A 17,572-nucleotide genomic window follows, 5' to 3' on the forward strand; every position below is an offset into this window, starting at 1 on the left:
GTTATTCCGTACAGAAGACAAAGAGCTGAAGCCCAAAGCCAAGGTAAAACATGTGTCTCTACATCTTTCTGTGGTTTCAAATTGTTAGAGAGCCTGTACTCTGCAACTAGGAAGACACCAGAATAGACTTGAACACACCTTTCTGGAATCCTTATCTTTCTAATCCTCATACAATGTTTGGGAAATGTGTTAAAGCAAGAAGAGGGTTCCTACTTGCCTTCTCTAGGATCAAATATGGGCAGAAATAAAAGAAAATATTCTGGAAAGAAAAGGAAAGGGCTTCCTGTCACGAGATACGGTGGGAGCCAAAAGATTTTACTTATCAGATAAATATTTAATATTTTTAAAAATACTTAAATTATTTTATACATTAATATCTTAGAATAATACTTGTTTTTTTCCTCATTAGTCTTGCCTTGTCTTTGTTTAAATTCTACTAAGAAATTTACTTTACAAGGATAGCAGGTGAGTGAGGAGGTTGAGAGTATGGGTTCTGAACCCAGTTCCTCCACTTACTAGCTGTGTGAACTTGTGCAACTTACTTAACTCTTCTGTCCCTCAGTTTTCTCATCTGTATAATGGAGATGATAATAAACATGTTTTCCATGGGGTGGTTATGAGGATTGCATGGTGAGGATTGCATGGTAATGATTTAATAAAATGTTGGCTACAATTTTTACTGTATGTTAGCCTACCTGCCTCACATCAGCTAAATACTATAATGTACAAAGGTTTTCACAACATTTTTATGTTAAGTCTTATGTAAATTGAGTTTTATTCATATACTACATCTACTATTAAAGTAGAGTTTCTTAGCCCATCACGAGTGGATCTCACTCTCAACATTATTTTTAATTACACTTAAAGATCTCTCCTGTCCTACTGAAACTGCAACTAATCCAAGGGAGCAAGCTGTCCTTATAACTCTTCTTTGCAGAAAGGTCAAACCTTACCATAGTAAGAACCGTCTTTTTCTATTGAGCAAAAACAAATTATTGACACAGCAGTGTAAAATGACTATAACTCAATAAAAAATGTAAAAAAAAAATCCCAAATTATTAAAGTTCCATAATTAACAAAAATTATAACTTACACAGATAAATGAATTACTATCAACTCCCAATAATTGTTAAATATCCATTTCTGGAAATAAATTTTCTACAAGCAGAGGGACAAGATGTCAAGAAAGAGGACTACATGGCTTAATTTGCTCTGATTTTTTTTTTTAAAGTGATTCGGAGACTAGCAGATCACGTCATAACAAGGAATATTTTGTGTCCCGGGGAGACTTAGAGATAGGCTGATACCATGATGTGATGCCTTTTTTTCATGGTAGGTCTGCCCCTGGGATAATACTTTGATTTATTGACAAGGGGATATCCTAGGCAATCAGAAAGATAATGTCAATCCAAATGAAGAATCTGCAAGACTAAAAGTCAGGATATTCTTTCCCCAGAAATAATGTACAAAACAGCAACATCTATTTTAAGGTGTATTTCTGTCAGTTGTTGAGTTTGCACTTATATGTGTGTGCACGTGCTATATTTGTAATGACTCTTACTTTTAACCTTGATTATTTTCCCTAATTATCTCAGTTTTACTTTAGAGAGAAACGTTAAATACTCAGAGAGAAACCTTCTCAGTTGGTCACTGTGTGAGTAGGTGTGGGTTAAGAGTGGAAATCTTCTCAATAGATAAACAAGATTATACTGTATAGCACAGGGAAATATATACAAGATCTTATGGTAGCTCACAGCAAAAAAAAATGTGACAATGAATATATATATATATGTTCATGTTTAACTGAAAAATTGTGCTCTGCAGTGGAATTTGACACAACATTGTAAAGTGATTATAAATCAATAAAAAATGTTGTTAAAAAAAAAAAAAAAGAATGGAAAGCATCTCAAAAGGACACAGCCTGCCCAATGCCTGCCTGTGATTTCTATTCTTCTAACTCTTTGGAACTACTGCCTATCAACTGGCATTGATTGGCTTTTTCTGGAGCTTATGTACCATGAATAATTATTAATGATTTAATACTGTTCTGTTCTCTCACTAGGTTCTAACTTTTAATCATATTTTTAAGGCAAAACAAAGAACTCGGGAAAGTAGCACCATGTCATATTTCCTAGTCCTTCGAAAGTGGGGAACAATTTCAACATAAACAATTCCAGAGATCTTTCCAGATCAAAAATGCTGTGGTTCTACATTTTCAGTGCTTAGTATCTTGTAAGAACTAAAATTAGAATAGACAGTGAGTTATAATATCATGGATGTAAAACATTACCAAAACATGGCTCCACAGAACTAACTGAGGAGGAGCTAAAATATTCTGATTTGTGGCACTTGAGCTCAGAGATTTTTTTAAAAAAAAAAAACAGTGGTTATTTTAGATATTATGATCCAGGCATATTTTCTCAATGTCCATCTATACAAATCTTTATATTCTACAACATTGGTTCCTGTGTGTCTTTTAATAGAAGTAAACAATTAACAGAGCTCTCAAAATGCCTGAAACATACCCAAAATTTTTTAAAGAAATAATATGAAATAAAATAAATAGATTGCCCATTTTAATTTAATTCAATTGGGGGAGCACTGTTATGAGGAAACAAAGCAATTTCACTTTTCTGAAATATTTACTCTGGTATGTGCTGTCAATCATTAATGTTCATTGATTCAACAGTAATTTTGATGAATGTTTTATCATGGTTTAAATGATCCCCTAGAAATGCCACATCAATTATCAAAGTAATTCTGAACTCTGGTAGTAATAGGTTAAATAAGAGGAATTAATAATGTGATAATAATACTAAAACATTAAGAAATTTTCTCATTATGCCATTCCATTTTTTGAAAAGAAAATATATTTCATGAGAAATGTTGTGAAATGTGTATATACCGCCTCTGCAAGTTTACATTATGGGTAAATCTTATGTATGACCACAATTTTGGTAGCCAGCCTCCAAGGTGCCCTTCAGCAGTCCCCTCCTTCTCACAGCCTGTATATTCCCCTCCCACACTGGATCTGAGTTGCTCTGAGAGACCGAAAGAATAAGATAGAAGTGATGGTACAGCTTTTCCAAGGTTAGGTTATAAAAGATACTGTGGCTTCTGTCTTGCTTTCTCCCTCTTGGCTGGTTTCATTCAGAGTCTCTCATGCAACTTCAGTGTGTGGCAAATGGGGCTGGAACGGTCACAGTGGCTTCATTTTGGCCCTTTGGTTGGAAGGCTGGGCTCAGCTGGGACATGGGGAAGACTGACCCTCTCCTTCTTCACATGGCCTCTCAGCATGGTTTCTCTAGCAGAGTAGCCCGACTTTCTACATGGCCACTCAGGGCTTTCCAAAGGGCAAATGTGGAAGCTCCCAGGCCTTTTCAAGGGTCAGTCCCAGAGGCACTTCTGTGGGTTAAAGAGAGCCATGAGGTCAGCTCATGCTCCATTTGGAAGGAACACATGAAGCGTGAGCACTGGAAGGCAGGGCTCACGGTGGCCATACCTGCAGACCAGCCGCCACAGGTTACATTTTCCTTTTTCTCCACTAACACCTCAACTCCTTTCTAATCCTTTCCAGTTCCCTGTGTCTCTGGTGGCCTGCCTAAACCTACAAATATCACCTTCTTATCCATAAACATGAAGAATACCCTACAGTGGAATCCACCAGAAGGCCTACAAGGAGTGGAAGTTACTTATACTGTGCAGTATTTCATGTAAGTTGGTGCTTTTCCTTTTGGCTAATTTATAAACACAAGACTCAGACCCCTATTAATTGTGCCAAGATAAACCATCAATTGTATTAAATGAGTGTCTGAAGAAAAAGAAAGGTTTCAGATATTTCATGTTAGATTATCTTGTGATGTTTTGTTTGGTTAAATTAGACAACAGTTTCTTGGTGGAGGCAGAGCATTGAGTGTTCAGGCAAGAGGAAGTTATTTGCATGGGGAAAAGAAGTTGGTCAAAAGGTTATTCTTTTTAGCTGAGCAAACAAGAAAATCCATCACCTCTGAAACACTTAAACTTATTGGAACTCTAGGATGTTTTTAAATGAGATTGAGGCTGGAATTCTGTGCACTCGCTGTTCTTATTAAAGATAGTAGTGATTGGACATGTTCACTTTCCACCTCTCCCTCAAAACTCGTCGTTGCAAGCAAGAAAGAACACCAAACAGATAAACAATGTCTATTTTCCAAGAAACAAAGGAAATGACCACAATTCCAAGGAATAAACTATGACGCATACAAGCCAAATACTGCAGGATCTTAAGGAAAGCAAGCAACAAAACTTAAAGTCAACCTATACCTTCTCAAACTCCAACAGTAGAACATAATTTTACAAGAATAAATGTCAGTGTACTAGGCTTAACTAACACTCCAAGGAAGTGGCATCTAAGGATTGCTGCCCCCAGAAATTGAGGAAATGTCCCCATGAAGCCTTAGTTTGGTGCCACAGGACATCAAAGAGGAGGAGCTGAAAGAGAAATCGGGCCCAGGTGACATACTCATTGGAGAAGCCCAGTCACAGCCCAGGGAGAGGCCCAGAGGGAGACGGGCGACAAAGGCTGGGGGCAGCCCAGGAAGGCCATGGCCCTACAGACATGTCGTGAGCCACATCAGCCATCAGCAGTCCAGCACCTGAGGGTGGGCAGGCTCCCTGGCAATGGAATAATATGATTTGGTGAGGAGGTGTCTGACAGATCCTCAGTCCTCTACCCATTCGCCTAATATTCAATAAAGAACTAGCTCCATTCAAAGAGTAATTGCCCCAAAGAATCCAGCACGCCTATCCATAACTACTGAAAGGGAGAAAGACAAGCAAACAAACAAAAAGAAGAAAAACCACAATTTGAAAGTTCCTGAAACCTTTCTTATGGAAATAGAAGGAAAAATTCAGACAAGTAATTGTCCCTGGTCTCTAATGGTAAAGTTCAAAGAAGACATAACAGTCAAAGAAGAGACTCAAAGACAAGAGGAATAACTTTTTTTTTTTTTTTAAAGAAGCGATTTGGCAGAACTCAGGAAGACAGAAAATAAAAATGTTATATAGAGATGGAAAACCTATTATAGCTAACTGATAGTAATAATTGAAAAGGTAATAATGACTATCTGGAATTGCACAGAGTAAATGCATGCTCCGTCTAGGAAATTTTAATAGAAATAATATGAAGATGTATCCTGGTGAAGTTACTGAACTTCACAAAGATGAAATGATTTATGACCATCATAGGAAAAGCAGTGATATCTGTCTGGCAACACTCAACAGGTGACAGTGATACATTTGAGGGAAGAATAAGTGTGCCCTAAGACTCTTATCAGTTCACCAGATGTACTTGAAAGCAGGTGGACCTTGGGATATCACTCCCTTGAGACTTTCTTGGGTGGGGAGGAACCCTAACTAAAGATGATATCCAGCGGAGAAATAAAAATGAACTTAAACTCAGTAATGACAAGATTATGGCAAAATGGCGGGTAGCATGCCTTAGTTGAAACCGTCTCAGTGTAGAAAAGACTAAATAGTGATAGGAAATGTGGTTACGGAACTTTCTTGTAAATGTTTGAACTTGTTTTAAACAATGAATATAACAAACCAGAAGGTGGGGGAAAACTGACTTTCATGGCACAAAGCCATTTTATGTGATCCAAAATGACAATATTTCATCATTTTAATAACTAAACTCTCAACAGCTTTTAGAAACCGTTTTCTTAGTTTAAAAGGTCTTTTAGGAACTAATTTTTCTTGTGGTGGTGAAACATTTGAGCAACAGCAAGTCCTTTCATTTCAGTTCAACTTCTTTTTTCCATTCAAGTTCAAATCAAGTTAAATTGACTACTTTTATTAAAATCATAAGTATGGTATAATCTAGTTTTTGTCTATGGATCCAGCTATCAAATCATTCTTCTGGGTATATATAAGCACAATGAGATGTACAGAATTATGTGTACCAAATACTTCAGAATAGGGGCTTCAGGGAATTTATTTCTCTCTGGGTTACATGTTTCTGATTGCTGGAGTTTAAAAAAAAAAAAACACTATATTTACAAAAATAGAATAAAGTCATTTTGTGTTTGAAAAAAAAGTCCTAAGTGCTAAAGGCACTGAAAGACTGACTGCAATTCACAATAACCTCACTGACCTTGAACTTCCTTCTCACCCCAAGGAGTTTCTCAGGAGCCGGTATTTTAGGGAACAGACATCACTCTGCTGAAATAGCTCATGAATGTGCCCTTGCCTCCTCTTCCATTAGGTGGAGCAAGGAGCTTGCTCTGTCCTTTATGTGTCTATGTGATTCAGAAAAGGATTTAAAAAAAAAAAAAAAGAGTCATAAATACTTTGTGAGAGCAGATAATTTAGACTGCACAACTTTTTTAAAAGAATATTTAAAAAGGAACTTGCCACATTGGAGTTCTTGCATGTGGACAGTGGACAGGAACCCAGGGCAGCGTGTGTCCCTGGCAGAGTGCTCCCCCTTCAGCTCCAAGTCAAACAGCCCTGGGGTCATGGCCAGTCTGTGAACCTAGCCGGGTAAACTTGGGCAGGTTACATACTGCATTTTTAAACTTTTGAATGAAGTTTGTTTCCAAGTAAAAGATGAAATTTTAACAGAAGTTTAAATTATAAAGAGTTAAATTAAACTCTTTTGCCAGAAAAGTTTAACACAGCAAATATAGTGTAGCACTAAAAGCACATGCTTTGGCATCAGGAAAAAGTGGTTCACATCCCAGATATGCCTGTTACTAGCCAGACGAACTTGAGCAACTCCCTGAATCTTGCTGAGCTTCAGTCTCCTCATCTGTAAAATGGGATGAAAATAATGGCCCCATACTTACTACAGTTGTTATGATAACTAAACAAGATGAAGTGTGCAAATCCTAAGCACGAGTCCCAGCACATAGTAGACACTTGATAAATGTTTCCTGCCATTATCAGAAAACAAGCAGAGACCACGTGACTCTTTGACATGCATGTACATCATTGCTGAAATATTTATTGAATGACTCATATCTATCTGCTTGTCAGACTTACAAAGCATTTTGCTCAGAATTCAGTAAAGAGCATTTCTCTTTCATCACGTGTCATGGGAAGCTGCCCTGTCCTTGGCAAAGTAAGGAAGTTTGAGGAGAAAAGGTCAAAAACGTGATGACCATATTTTTCAAACCACAAGACAAGACCTGTTGGTAAGCCATGAAGTCAATTTTGAGGGACATAACTAGCAGTATTCTAAATGGAAAGGACTGGAATGATGTGGAGTGGACTGAAATGGAAACCGAGTGCCTGGCATGTAGTAAAATTTAGGTATTATCTTAGAAAATCTTTGTTTTATTATGTTCGCTATATGGATGTTTTGTGAGTTGGGTCACAGTGTGAAATGTTTTTCTTTCTGTGGCTCACAGTCAAAAAAATGTTTGAAAGCCCCTAGGCACTGGTGACCACTTGGATGGAGAAGTTGGCCAACAAGATCTAACTGTGTTTCTAATGTCTCCTGGTAGCCAAGATACTTCTGAAACAGGAGACATCTACTTTCAGGAATCTGTTGCCATATTCTGAGAAGGGAAGATATCCTTGAGCTTTGGCAACACTTGATAAAGTTGACATTTCCTCCTTCTCAACAAGAGGTCTTCCCTTGACTTTTGTGATGTTTGTTTTTCCTTCTCACTCTTTAGCTGCTATTTCTAGATGTACTTTGTATCCTCCTTTTAAATCTTATGCTCCTGAAGTTTTACCCTAGGTTTTGCTTTGTCTCCATGGACAGTTTCATTCACACCTGTGCCTTCAATGAGCAGCTTTATGCCATTGATTTCAAAATCACTTCCTCCCACTCACGCCTTTCTCCTGAGCGCCAGCACTTACTGGGCATCAGAATTCGGATATCTTTTACATACCCTAAGCTCAACATGTCAAAAACCAAACTCATTATCTTTCCTTCCTCCCACCTTCCACTCCCCATTTCCTAAGCCCATGCTTCTTCTGCGTTCCTTATCTTGGTATTGTTACCACAATTCCTCCCATCTGTCCATCCGAACGAGACATTGTGCTTAACCTCTCCATTTGCCTCATCTTTTACATGCACTCATTCACAAAGTCCTGTCTCCTAATATTTCTTCCTCTTGTTCTATCATTCATTCCACTGCCACCATCCTTGTCCAAGCTACCTACATCTTCAGCCTGGACCACTGCAGTGTCTTCTCAACTGCTCTCCAGTCTGCCACTCCTGACCCATTATGTTCTCCACACTACCTCCAAAGTTAGCTTTCTAAAACCCCAACACACCTGCTTTAATCCTTTCAGTAGCCTGTCCTGCAATCTTGCCCCTTTCTTTTTCCCCCAGTGACCTAAACAACATTAATTTCTTGCTCAGGTTACATGTCCACTGTAGTCAGCCAAGAGCTCTTTCATTTGACTCCTCCCATGTCACTTAAACTCTCAATATCTCAGTCCCCCCACCTGAAAAGTACTAAAAATATTCCCCCCTCCTTATTTGCTATGGCTGTTGTATTTTTAATACAGGAGAGTAAAAATCTTTATGAACAACCTAGTTAATATCATCATCATTCTCATTACTGAAAATGCAGATTTTGGTATATACTCCAACCTAGTGAATTTTCCCCAGAACCCTAGAGGACAAGTCGATTTTTAATTTTTATGAGAATGTCAAGGTAATTTTTCTTCCAAGAAAAAAAAAATGACTAATTTTTCTTAAAATGACCCATCAAACTGACCTTGATATGCACGGTGCACTAAAAACTTACACAGCAGAATTGACTACACAATATGTAAAAGATTTACTGTAGCCCACGAATAATAATAAATTACATACTTTCAAAATGTGCTATCCACCTTACAATTCACAGAAAAGAAAGGTGATTACAGAAAGTCTGACTCATGTTCCTGACAGCTAATGAAAAAAAAACTGCCAGCAGCAAAAGTAGATTCTTTTTTATCTCAATGACAGGCACTTTTGTTCTTCTGAAGAGCAGGTCTTACGTTCCATTCAGTTTTATATAATGACTGTTTTTTTTTTCCCCTATTGTAAAGCAGAGAACACCTCATTATTAATTCACAGTTTCCTTCTCAGCAGATATGGGCAAAAGAAATGGCTGAATAAATCTGAATGCAGAAACATCAATAGGACCTACTGCGATCTCTCTGCTGAAACTTCTGACTATGAACATCAATATTATGCCAAAGTTAAGGCCACTTGGGGAATGAATTGCTCCAAATGGACAGAAACTAGACGGTTCTATCCTTTCTTAGAAAGTAAGTAACACAGTTGTCAAGCACGGGTTAGTATCAAGTTCATCGGACCTCCTAATGTAAGTCTCCTCCTCATAGACAGCCATGCCCGAAAGGCCAGTGCTCTATTTGGCTCTGTTCTGCACTCTGTCTATCAAGAGGAGTGACTGGCCCAAGGTGCTTCACATCGTGGGATCTCAGAGCCTCATCTTTAGAGGAAAGTTTTGGCCAAGTGTCTCTAAGATCTCTCCCAGATCCAGACTTGACGCTAAATGCCAAATGCCAAATGCCAATGTATCAGGTTTTGATTTTGTTTTATTGTTTAGTTGACTATGTAATTGGAGGAAAAACTGACAGATTTATTTTAATGTTGTGGGTTTATAAACCATTGACATAAGTACGCAGGTTGATTAAAGATTGTTCTGATCACCAAACTAAATCTCTTCTTGTGATAAACTTTGTAGGGTGATGACATCATGTCTAGATGTAACTCAGAATTAAGGTAACATCTTCCTGGTATTTGCTTTTTAAAAATGTCCTTCCCCTGATCTGTGACTGATTCAGCCACAGAGGACCCACTCAGAGCTGCCAGGATGAACTTTACAAGCACGTCCTAAATTCTGGAGTTGGAGCCTTTCCCCTGATCAGAAGTCAGAAAACTGCCCTCAGACCAAATGCAGCACCCAGCATTTCTGTTTTTCTATAGGACAAGAGCCAAGAATGGTTTTTACATTTATATAAATAAAAGTTGCAACAGAGATCACAGGGCTTGCAAAGCCTAGAATATTTACTGTCTGTGCCTTTATGGTAAGTTTGCTAACCTATGTTCTGGATCATTCTCCAAAGGTAACATCTCCAGAGGTCTTTAGCAGTGCTTCATTTCTCCATTTCTGATTTTTACAAACACAGCAAATCCTATTCATGTTATTTATCACCAACAGTTCAAGTCACAGGAGTGTTGCAAACACTTTTAATTGTATTTACCATCATCAGGAACTGTTTATTCTTGTGACTAGGAAATATATGTGACTAAGAAAATACTACCCTTGAATTTGCTGTTTTAACATTGTGTCAGGGTGAAATGATTGTTTCATGATTTGGCTTACTTGGGCCCAAAGCATTCTTCGAGCATTCTGAGACAACTCAAATAAGAGGGTGGGCTTTAGAGCTTTGACCCCAGTGGGATTATACTGCAGTTTTATCCAAGATGATTTCTACGCCTGAACATGATCTTTCCCTGTCCTCTCCCCTTTTAGCACAAATTGGCCCACCAGAGGTTGCTCTGACTACTGATGAAAAATCCATTTCTATTGTTCTGACGGCTCCAGAGAAGTGGAAGAAAAATCCAGAAGACAGTTCTGTTTCCATGCAACAAATATACTCTAATCTGAAGTATAATGTGTCCATATATAACACTAAATCAAATAGAACGGTAAGCCTGAAATGGAATGGGGGCATAGGACCTGTGTCACTGTTTGCAGCTAAAACTGGAACAGGCAACCCTGATGCTTTAATTCTCTGCATGTGAATCTCGGAAGGTGTGATATTCAAAAGAGATGCCATGCAAGGTCCAATTGAAGCTGATGTGTTGAAATGTAAAGAACTTCCTTCAGATTTCCTTTACAGAAAGTCTCTGTTAATGTTGCAGTTGGAGTGTAGACAAACTGTTCATCTCACTTTGATGGAGAGTTTTTACTTGCTTAACATCTGTCAATCGGTATCCAAGAAGGAAAAAAAAAAAAAGAATGTTAGCAAGAACACAGGACAAAGCTGAATAAAAAAACCCATCCTTATTATTTAGACTTGTTCCCAGAATTTGTCCAGTTCCTGACCACGCCGTGAGGAGCTGAAGGAAAAGGGTATTTTACAGCTGTTGCTAATATAAGAAAGATCATAGTGATAGTGAAGGATTTCACAGTGCCCCAGTCTTTTATTTCCTTCTAGAGTTATTTGTCTGGGGTGGTGCTGGAAATCTTCAGCTCTAACTGCTGTTTGCGATTCCCTATCCCAGTGGTCCCAGTGTGTGGCCAATCACACGCTGGTGCTCAGCTGGCTGGAGCCAGACACCCTGTACTGCGTCGTCGTGGAATCCATCGTCCCAGGGCCTCCTCGCCTTGCTCAGCCTTCTGAGAAGCAGTGTGTCCGTACTTTGAAAGGTAAGCTTCAAAATTCTCAGCTGGTTGGAGGGAGCAAATCTGCTAAAAAACTAGAAGGAAGTATGGCGCTGTAGACGAGGTTTTGGCAAATCCACGTCTACCAGAAACAGGCTGAAGCAAAGGCAGAAAGAACCATCACCAGAAATGCACTGAGCAGCCTGAGACTCTGCCACCAAACCTGGCTCACAGTAGGGAATGTTTCCACCACCTGAGGAAGTCTGATCACCGGGGCTGGAGTCCACTGCCAACAAGTCTCTGCCTTGGGGAATAAGAATTACAGGAATTTTTGCACACGTGGTTTTTATTCTTTCAAACTATAATCACTCTGAGCAGTAGAAGCTCTGTAGTCTTCAAAAACATCAGACAATTTTATTGCTGGAAACGAAGCAGTATCATAAAAACACTTTAAGATGGTCTTTTGTTCCCCCTCCCGGGGATACAGATTACAGGCATGCAGTTGGTGTTCAGATATCACTCGCTGTGCGAAGGTCTGGGGTCAGCAAATCCAAAATTACTCCACTAGCTGTTTCTTTCTCTTTCCTTTTATTTTCCTCCTTCTGAACTTAGCCGCCAAGAAGGATGGTTGAAGGTTCTTTTTCCTATTAGGAGACTAGAGTTAGGAGCTTGGCATTGGTTTAATTGTTTTTCCCTCAGGGTGGGAAGACCTGGAACTCAAAACCTGAAAATTGAAGCTAAATCCTCAAGTTTATCTTCACTGAACAGCTCGTCATCCATTCTTCTTCTGTTTCTCTCTTCTAAACATGCTGGCCTAGGACAAATGCCACACTGCTTTTGCAACTTTTCTGTACATTTGAAATTATATAAAAATTTTTAAGTTATATAAATTGCATTAACAAAAAAAAAAAAAAAAGGGACTTTTTCCCAAAGTCTTTGTTCCGTCACTAGCTACGGGACAGGAGCGGTGACAGACCTCTTGTTTTCCTTTCCCCTCGTACCTCCCACATTTCATGCAACAGTCCCAAGGAGTAAAAAGGGAATTTTGTGAGTACGTATCAAAAATGAAGAGCTTTAATTTTGAATCTCCATCCTTATCATACCTTTCCCTTTAAAACAAAGGGTTCTCTACCATATGTCGAATAAACCTAAAATGCAAAGCAAGCAAAAGGTAAAACAAGCTGACTGAAAAAAAATCACTTTTGTATTTAGAAAAAGTACTCTGTTTACTAATGGCTTGATCAGTGGCCAAATAGTAGGAATGAATTTCCGTGGAAATCATTTAAGTCACTGGCAGAGCTAAAGCAACCAAAGTTCAGATTAAATTACATACTTCCCGGTAAGCAGGTGGAGTCAACTCGTTCACCAGTCCTGGAAAGGTAACAAAATAACAGGGTACCACGTCAGGTTCCGACCTTTTCCAGATATCCCAGCCTTTAGGTCCCCCTAGATAACTTTCCAAGAGCCTACGAGGGCTTGCTTTTTCAAAAAATCACTATTAAATTACCTCTTTGGGGACTATTCTTTGAGAAATATTTCTGCTCTCCACAGCCCCCCAATCCCTAAAATACAGGTGCGGTTTATTGGTTGATTGTTGCAAACACATGCTGGTGTACACAAAGTGTCATTGGTCATCACTGTCACAGCTCTTTTTAACCAGGCGAGTTCAGTCCGGAAACCAGGGATTTTATTAAGAAGGTTGGACTGAGTGGTAGCCTGAAGTAGGGACAGACGCTGCTCAGCCACCTGCAACATCTGCATTTTGGCCTTGGTACCTTTCTATGTGGAACCTGTTGACAGACGTTAACCATCAGAATTTCAGATATCCCACAGGAGCTTAACAAATACAGTATGTCAGTCACAGTGAGCCCTATCCATCAACCATACAGTCTGATCAGTGGTGAACCAGGGCTGCTTTTCTTAAAACTATTCACCAGATTTTTTCATTCCTCTGTGGACTTTGAAACTCATCATGAACCTATAGCACAGCAGGACCTGGAAGGGGGTTACAGCCATTCTCAGCACCTACCAGCTCCTCCACCTCCCTACACACATCCCCAAGCTCTGGACCTACCCAGAAGGTCTGGCCAGCTGTGTGAGGATGGTTCTGTTTGTCACACAGAAGGTGACCCCATACATCCTTGTCCTCTAGTGAATGTATGGAAAAGACTGAGTCGAACGAGTGGCATGGAAATGTGGGGCATCTTAACAGGCTCTTCACAAGAAGGTTTTGTTGTTTGGTTTGAAGTGCTGTGAGTTGGCTGAATATCAGACACACATTCAAATACAAGAGCCAGCATGAATCTCATAGCCAGACATAAAATATTGGAATATCTACTGACCTGGGTTGTTAATGTATCCTTGCCATAAAAGTTTGAGTCAAGTCCAGATGATTCCTTAAGACCATCTATTATCAGAGTGAGTAAGAATTCTGAGACTCAACATTTAGCTCCAGCTTCTCAATTTATAAATGAGAAAACTGAATTTCTAAACGTAACTGATCCACCCAAAGCCTTTTGACATTGGTAATGTTTTCCCGTCATACCAAATCACAACTATCTACCCCACTTTTTTTTTTTAACAGATCAAACATCAACGTTGAAGGTTAAAATCATCTTCTGGTATGTCTTGCCCATATCTGTTACCGTGTTTATTTTTTCTGTGATGGGCTACTCCATGTACAGATATACCCATGTTGGCAAAAAGAAACACCCAGCAAATTTGGTGAGTGCTTAGCATGGTAGGAATCATTATAACTCACCTCCAGGGCAATAGAAAAGGGGGGCTTTAGAACAGATACCATTTCTTTTTTGGGCAGAGTGAGTTTAAAGTTCAAGAGTTTATTAATTAAAAATAGCTTTTGTACTAGATTAACTCACTAGCATAACCAAAGAGAAAGATTCCTTAACTTTGACAAATATTTTATATTTATTTATTCTTTTTTATTTTGTGGGGGGAATGGTAATTAGGTTTTTATTAATTTATTTTAATGGAGGTACTGGGGATTGAACCCAGGACCTCATGCATGCTAAACATGCACTCTGCCCCTGAGCTATACCCTCCCCCCAAGACTTTATATTTAATGAACAGATTAGACTAGGTCTTGAGGTAACAGATAAATTAAGTGATGATCCATGCCCCTTCCAGTGGCTCAAATCTAACGGGGGACTAGAGTTTTAAAATATACATAAAGGCTAAGATGAAAGCAGGTACTGGGGACTCCTGAGGGTATGGGGGGACAGTGACACCCTATGTGGGGATCAGGAGATGTTTTGTGCCCAGGCTTGGTTATGGAAAGTGAGTAAGAGTTAGGGCACCTACGGCAGACAGAAGAAATGGCAGGCACAAAGGTGAGTGGATGTTTGGGAAACCACGTAGTATTGCTAAACCATAAGGTTCCTGTTGAGGAGCTATGAGAAATGGGACTGGAGAGTGGGACGTAAGGCCAGGTAACGGGAGAATTAGGGTGTTATATTAAGAACTTTGGGCTTCATTGTGTTTGCAAAGAGAAATCTCTGTAGGGTTTTGAGTTGGGATTCCCACGGTCAATGTTGTGCTTTAGATACAACTGGATAGTGTTAAAGACAGCTTTAGGGGGAGTAAGACTAGAAAATTAAAAAGGGGGGGGGCAGCTAGGAAACTGAGGCAGTTGTGCAGGAAAGAGAAGATGGGAGTCTAAAAGAGGAGAGTGGGATGTGGGGCTGGAGACAGACCCCGAAGGGAAACTCCTTTAGGAGGAAAGTGGCTGGGACTTGATCATTCACAGCAGGAAGAAGCAAGGACGTAGAAGAAGGTGGAAACCTTAAGCTTCTATTCCAGGTACCGAAGGGTTCCCAAGGGCAGAGCATATTTTAACAATAAAAATGGTTTCTTTGGAAATTATCAGAATACATGTTCACATGTACACGGTGCATACATGCATTCCTGTTAGTTCAGTTTATTAATAGGTTTCAGCCTTGACTTTTTAATGGTATAGGGAGACCTTTCCTGGGAGCAAAAAGCACAGGAGAACTGACCACATGTGACTTTCTGAAACCAAAAATTTCATATAAGAATGATGATGAGGTTCCTATTTTGTAACATTAAATGAAATCACATCACAGGGTAGATAATGAGGATTGTAGCACATCTCATCATTGACAGTCTAAACAGGCACCTTCCACATATCCTCAGCAAAATTTTAACCAAATAAAATTTTAAACATTTTCCTGTTGTGATTTTGACCTGCTATAAACTGGAGATTAATTTCCCTTTTTGGTCCTATTACAGCATGGTTAGTATGGGGGGAAGTAAATAAAACCATCTCCATTCATGGGCTTATTTCCCTTTTCACACCTTGTTTTCATGCTCTTCCACATTTCCTGTCCAGAGTATATGCAAAAAGGGGCTGGTAGCCCAGGGAGCCATGGCTTATTGATAATTACATAGTACACTGTCATTAGCAAAGCAATTTCAAAAACTCTATCCCAGTCTTCACCACTCCTGACATGGCTGAAATTCTGATTTTACAGAATTAAAACCTGAAGGTCAAGAAATTAAATAACTCCCCTGAATTCCCTCAGCCAGTTAAAGGAGGGGGCAGTCACAACCTGATCCTTGGACTGGATCAGGACCACCCAGTGGACCACTTTCCACTTCCATATGCATTTCACCAGTCTTGAGTATCTTGCCTCCAGGTCAGTGAGGTTTCCTGTATATTCCAAACATAACTTTCGCTTCCATGAATTGGTAAGAATAAGCCCTTAAAACTATCTGGTGACAGTATAAATTCTACTTAAAGCTATCTTTCATGTCTCTCTAAAGTGAAAAGGTGAAAACCATTCTCTTCTCTCTTTATAGATTTTGATTTATGGAAATGAATTTGACAAAAGATTCTTTGTACCTGCTGAAAAAATTGTGATTAACTTTATCACCCTCAACATTTTGGAGGATTCTAAAACCTCTCAAAAGAATGTAAGTGTAATGGAAAAAACCAATGAGGTATCGGACGTGAGTGAGCCCAGCGAGGACCAGGAGCCTCATCAGGAGGAGATGGAGGTGAAGCACCTGGGGTATGCGTCCCACTTGATAGACGTTGTCTGCGACTCTGAGGGAAGCACCAAAGGGACTTCCCTAACCCAGCCAGAGCCACCTGGCAGAACAATGCCCACAGATGAAACGGTCGTTGAATATGAATGTGATATAAGAACCAGTGACATTTTTGTGGGGCCTGAAGATCCAGAGCTCAATTTGCAGGAGGCGGTGTCCCTCCAGGGAAAGTTATTTGCGCAACAGGCAGCTATGGCAGATTTGAGCCCACAAGCACTGCCGTATCCATACGTCCCCCAGCTCAGAGACTTGGACCGCATGCCACCGGAGCAAGTGGACACAGAGGAGGGGCCAGAGGAAGAGCCATCAACCACACTGGTCGATTGGGACCCTCGGACTGGCAGGCTGTGTATACCTTCTCTATCCGGCTTTGAGCACGACTCAGAGGGATGTGGGTGTCCTGAGTCTGACAGGCTCACGGAGGAGGGCGTCCTGTCTAGACTCTATGAGGAGCAGGCTCCAAACAAGGCGCTGGAAGAAAATGAAACCTATCTCATGCAATTTATGGAGGAATGGGGTTTATATGTACAAATGGAAGACTAACACCCAAACTTCCCTCGGCCAGATCCGGACTGTTACAAGGCACCTGAGTGCAAACTGATGAGTGACCACACAATAAAGTACCTGGGGTAGAAGTTTACTCAGATTTCTCTGGGTCAGTGAGAATCACTTACTTCTCTCTATTCTCATAGCACTTGTTTCGTTCTGCCTCGTCTGGGTGATGGGGTCGTGCGTGTGGGTCTCCTGTATGGATGGTGGGCGCCCAGAGTAGAGAAACTAACCCACTCTTTGTACCTAGTAAGTATTCAAAAATGTTGGCCAAAGTGGATGCAGAATTTATTCAGGCGGGTATATTCTCTTTGTTTGTCATTTTCTAGCAAGCACACTTTTGCAATTATCTCCTTGGCACTATAAAAAAATACTTCATGAAGGCCATTCCTTGTATAAGTACTGCTTTTTCAGAATTTTGTTTATTGTCAGAATGATGAGATACTTAAAACATGCAAACACCACTAGGTGGGTGGGAAGTTGTTACATTTAAAGACTGTAAACCACTGTTCAATCATAATAATCCGTGTTCAGGGTGAATAAACCAGGCACAGATCTTCTTGGCATCATATGCTTTGAGCTACTTTAAGTGG

At 39.8% G+C, this 17,572-nt stretch overlaps 1 protein-coding gene across 2 annotated transcripts in view; it reads left to right on the forward strand.

Annotated features, from left to right (window-relative positions):
- The window catches only part of IL20RA (interleukin 20 receptor subunit alpha), a 34,321-nt gene extending 16,955 nt beyond the window's left edge, over nucleotides 1–17,366 (forward strand). Inside the window, exons 2-7 of one of the 2 annotated variants that reach the window (XM_045524601.2) lie at nucleotides 3,578–3,713; nucleotides 9,074–9,255; nucleotides 10,488–10,663; nucleotides 11,243–11,387; nucleotides 13,927–14,066; nucleotides 16,182–17,366. In XM_045524601.2, coding sequence (XP_045380557.2) covers nucleotides 3,578–3,713; nucleotides 9,074–9,255; nucleotides 10,488–10,663; nucleotides 11,243–11,387; nucleotides 13,927–14,066; nucleotides 16,182–16,973 — 1,571 coding nt within the window. In that variant the 3' untranslated portion in view covers nucleotides 16,974–17,366. The remainder of the gene's footprint in view (nucleotides 1–3,577; nucleotides 3,714–9,073; nucleotides 9,256–10,487; nucleotides 10,664–11,242; nucleotides 11,388–13,926; nucleotides 14,067–16,181) is intronic. The other variant, XM_010965633.3, reaches the window with a different exon arrangement.
- Nucleotides 17,367–17,572: the final 206 nt, after the last annotated feature.

This window comes from Camelus bactrianus, chromosome 8 (assembly GCF_048773025.1).
Source record: "Camelus bactrianus isolate YW-2024 breed Bactrian camel chromosome 8, ASM4877302v1, whole genome shotgun sequence".
NCBI lineage: Eukaryota > Metazoa > Chordata > Mammalia > Artiodactyla > Camelidae > Camelus > Camelus bactrianus.